This window comes from Triplophysa rosa, linkage group LG1 (assembly GCF_024868665.1).
Source record: "Triplophysa rosa linkage group LG1, Trosa_1v2, whole genome shotgun sequence".
Taxonomy (NCBI): Eukaryota; Metazoa; Chordata; class Actinopteri; order Cypriniformes; family Nemacheilidae; genus Triplophysa; species Triplophysa rosa.
Window position 1 is genome coordinate 32,779,679 of NC_079890.1, and position 4,276 is coordinate 32,783,954.

At 38.6% G+C, this 4,276-nt stretch overlaps 1 protein-coding gene across 1 annotated transcript; it reads left to right on the forward strand.

The window, feature by feature from the left end:
* The first annotated feature begins 232 nt into the window (after positions 1-232).
* On the forward strand, positions 233-3,807 carry fgf3 (fibroblast growth factor 3). The gene is made up of 3 exons (XM_057336741.1): positions 233-798; positions 2,006-2,109; positions 2,511-3,807. Exons 1-3 carry the CDS (start codon positions 528-530, stop codon positions 2,898-2,900), a joined length of 765 nt encoding a protein of 254 aa, XP_057192724.1. The 5' UTR covers positions 233-527; the 3' UTR covers positions 2,901-3,807.
* The last annotated feature ends 469 nt before the right edge of the window (positions 3,808-4,276 follow it).

Sequence of the window (4,276 nt, forward strand, 5' to 3'; positions counted from 1 at the left end):
TGCCCTTGGATGTCTCTCTCTTTGTGATGCAGTTTTCCGCGGTAAGCCACCGTGTGTAGTGCTGTGTAATTTTATCCACACTGCAACCTCTTGGTTCACACAAGACTGATACCTTGCCTCCTCTTTTCCTTTGTATCAATTGGTCGGGGTTCGGGCTATTGTTGCAGGAGGGCTCTTTTATTTCTGTGCACACTGTCGATCAGCGAAATCTCACGATAGCCTCCCTGTGAAACCGACTGGCTTTTTTCTCCTCCTCGGTCAGATACAATCTGCTTGGAGAACAGAGAGGAACCCATGCGCACCGACGAGGCGAACCCATGCTGTTGTAACGCAGCCGGCTCTAACAGATGACCAAGGCTTTTTCCTAGCACGACACACTTAAGAGAGGAATAGTGATTTTTATTTTTTGATTTTCAGTTAACTGGATCACTGCTTTGCGGCTCTGACAAATGATACGACTTTAATGGGACCCGAGTGCCAGCTATTTCTATTCCAGCGAGATTTTGCCGACATCCCGCCATGCCACAATGGTTATAATTCTGCTCTTGTTGTTACTGAGCTTCTTGGATTCCAGTTTGCAGGACTCTCCGAGGCAATCCAGGACCCCAAAGGCGCCTTGTGCCAGGGGCCAGGCGTGTGACCCAAGGCAGCGGCGAGATGCTGGTGGACGCGGCGGGGTTTACGAGCACCTCGGGGGAGCTCCGAGACGCAGAAAACTTTACTGCGCCACAAAATATCATTTGCAAATTCACCCAAGCGGAAAAATAGACGGATCTCTTGAAGAAAACAATCCTTTCAGTGAGTATATAATTTTCACTTTTTATATTTGTGAATGGCAACTTTTGTACGATATGACCGCATCGACTATTTTCTGGCAGACCCCATCAGAGGCTTGCATAATGTATCAGAAAAACATTTAGCGCTGACAAGAGTCGGGATACATATGCGACAGTGGCATTACGCATTAAATAACTAACATTTAGGAAGTGTTTTTCTTCTGTGAAATGGAGGAACAGAAATGTAATTTTAATCTGCATTCTTGCACATGAAGATTACAGGCATTAACCAGAACGTATTCACGGACTGCTTTAGTTAAGGAGCAGCACATGCAGACAGTGCAGCTTGTAAATATTTGTCACCATGTTGAAACGTTTGCTAAAAATGGAAGGACAAGTCAGAAAATAAAAAAAACACAAAATTTGTTATTTGCTGACGAGAGAAACTCAAAATGTTAATGTATTGCTTACATTATAACTCAAGTGGACAAGATTGTCTATACCCCTTATAATCTTAATGATCTTTCTTTTAATTATCAAGTCTTAGTTTTCCAATTAGTTAAATCCGAGTGGCCATGGACATTACCATATGAAAACAGGATTGAACAGACAATTTAACATAATGACTTAAACAACGGATGTGTTTATCCAACGTAAAAGGATGATTATTCGAAACAGAAGAATAAGGAGAGCCATTAATCAGTGGTAAAAAGGGGAAGAATAAACATCCTCCTTAAGAGATTGTTTAGTGTCTGTATATCTAACCTGACAGCGTTTGTCCTGTAGATTGTGACTCAATCAACGTAAAACTTTATGTGTGGCATACAGAAAATCAAACATTGAATGTGTTATATATGTGTTGCATCATTTAAAATGGGTAAAAATGGAAAAAATATGAATTCCTAATTATGTTAAATTGTAGGGCATGTTGTTTTATGAAGACCTTTACCAACTTAAATCAATTTATATTAATCGACATAATATAAGAAATAATAATAATAATATTAATAATAATGTATTATGTTAATACCTTGTCATTCGTGACAGGTTTGTGAAAATTAGATGTATTATTATGTTTTGGTATTATTATTAATAATAACAATAATGTATGAAAATATATTTTAAATGGCGATTTATATAGATTTTAATCTTCACGCACGTTTATATTTTTACAAGCGTTTTGTCATTAGCCAGCTGCATGCGCAATAATTGTTGCCCTTTTTTTCTAGGTATACTCGAGATCACAGCTGTTGATGTTGGCGTGGTAGCGATCAAGGGTCTGTTTTCAGGAAGATACCTTGCTATGAATGAAAAAGGACGTCTGTATGCCTCGGTAAGCGTTATGTCACATGAAAATCAAGTAGCTGAGTTTGTGCTGGCGGTAGGATCAGATAACACGCAGGGCTATTTGAGGCTGTTGCCACATGGTGGTGTTTCTCATGCGGAACCAGTATGCCCACATGTTGCTTAATTACTGAGAATTAGATTACTGAGTTTGTTTCTCAGTGGGAACCTTGTCACTAAAATTTATGCTCACCAGAGAGTGACAACCTCATCCAAGGATATGTCCTTATTTTTGGAAGGACATTCTGAGGGTTTCAAATGTGCTGATGAGAATTATTGTCAAATATTATAGTCACTCTGTAAAAGGACTGACATGCCCTAATTATAACTAAACAGTCCCCCATCTAATTTACCAATTACCATCTAACACCTGTTTTTTCAACCTTCTAGGAAGTCTTCAACCATGAGTGTGAGTTTGTCGAGCGTATTCATGAACTAGGCTACAACACCTATGCATCACGGCACCATGCTACCACCCAGGCATCACCTGCAGGGTCCAGCGCCGGGGCGGGCAAGCGCCGTGCCAGTTCTAAGAGGCAGTGGTACGTGTCCATTAATGGAAAGGGCCGGCCTAGGAGGGGCTTTAAAACACGGAGCACAGACAAAGCTTCCCTCTTCCTGCCCCGTGTTTTGGGCAACAAGGACCATGAGTTAGTGCGCAAGCTCAGAGAGAGTCAGCGGCATCAGACAGGTGCCCATAAAGTCCCTGTGGGTCGGGCAGAGCGCAGGAGACGACGACACAGGGGCTCCAAGAGCCACAGCAGAAGGGCTGATATTTAACACTTACATCTTAAACAGATGGAGAGAGCCAAAGCCACTGCCACTGCAAGAACTCAAACTGAGAGTTAGAAAGAGAAAAAAGGTCAGATGGAACACAATTGTCCTGGGAGAGCACGACTTACAAGAAAACCTGGAGAGATATGCTACCATTTCTGGCAAGGAGGACTGAATAGCATCAAGAGAAATATCATGTTCTCTCACTTATAAAGCCCAGCCTCTGAGATACAAAAAAGACACTCCGAATATGTTTTTGTGACCAAATTAACACTACTGAAAGTTTAGTTCACTTAGTTTGTTTTCAAATCCTTTTTGTGTAAAGGACGTGTAATTATTGTATATAGTTGTATATTTCTTTTATACGAGCAAAATAACAAAGTAAATGTTTGTAATCATAAATTAGGATGTTGGACAAGTGCTTGACAATGCCAATGATGTGTTATGTTATTTGACTCTGGCCAGGTGGTATACAAACAAGCACTTTTTCCTTATTGAAGTATAAAGTAGAAAACACATAAAACACATTTAACTTACATGTGATAGGCTACTGTTCTTAAACTGCAATCAGGAGTACTTTGTATATTACTAATGTAATACATATTTATTTTGTTTATTTTTTTAAATTATTGATGGCATAGTTTCTACACTTCCAAGTATCAAGGATTTTTCTCCAAAAAGAAAAAAGTCACCATTGATAGAGTAACACTGTAATCTATAATATTCCAAGTGGACAACTGGTCCAGCAAAAGTAGACTCTAAAATAATGTTTCAGTTTTGTCTTTTTAAATACTCATGTGGGAAATTATGACATCATGTATGAAACAGTTCTGATAAATGTAAGCAACACTGTAAGCAAAGTAATGCATATAAACTGCATTTTTCAACACTGAAAGCTGAAAATCTGGAGGAATGTCACCAATAAATTATATGAAAATTATTATTATAAGCATTTTTTTACTTAAGCATAGACTACAACCAATGATGAATTAGGGTGCTTAAATGCTGGATATATCTTAAGCAACTACTCTTCTCATTTTTTTCACACATGTATATTTTTCTGCAGATAAAAAGAAAAAATATTTTTCATTTATATAACATGACAATTAATTAAAGCTTCGACAATCAACGAGATTAATGTTGTCAAATAGGCATTCGGTTCCACGTTGCAGTTATATTGAGACAAACTGTGAAAGTGATCACATAAGTATTGAAGTCTCTCAGAGGTCCAGCTAAAAAGGAGTCCCTCTTGGGACCACCCCCTCTTTCTCTTTAAACTGCCTCAAGTGACATCATCTGGGAAAAGAAATGAAACAAATTCAAAAAGAAAAATAAAGCAATCACTGCATTATAAAATGTACGCATATAAAACCTAATCTTCG

Bases quoted from the DNA above. Each gene is read 5' to 3' on its own strand.
- fgf3 (XM_057336741.1), top strand. From the start codon at position 528: ATGGTTATAATTCTGCTCTTGTTGTTACTGAGCTTCTTGGATTCCAGT. The intron at 799-2,005 runs GTGAGTATATAA...CTTTTTTTCTAG, and splicing joins TGAAGAAAACAATCCTTTCA to GTATACTCGAGATCACAGCT. The intron at 2,110-2,510 runs GTAAGCGTTATG...TCAACCTTCTAG, and splicing joins AAGGACGTCTGTATGCCTCG to GAAGTCTTCAACCATGAGTG.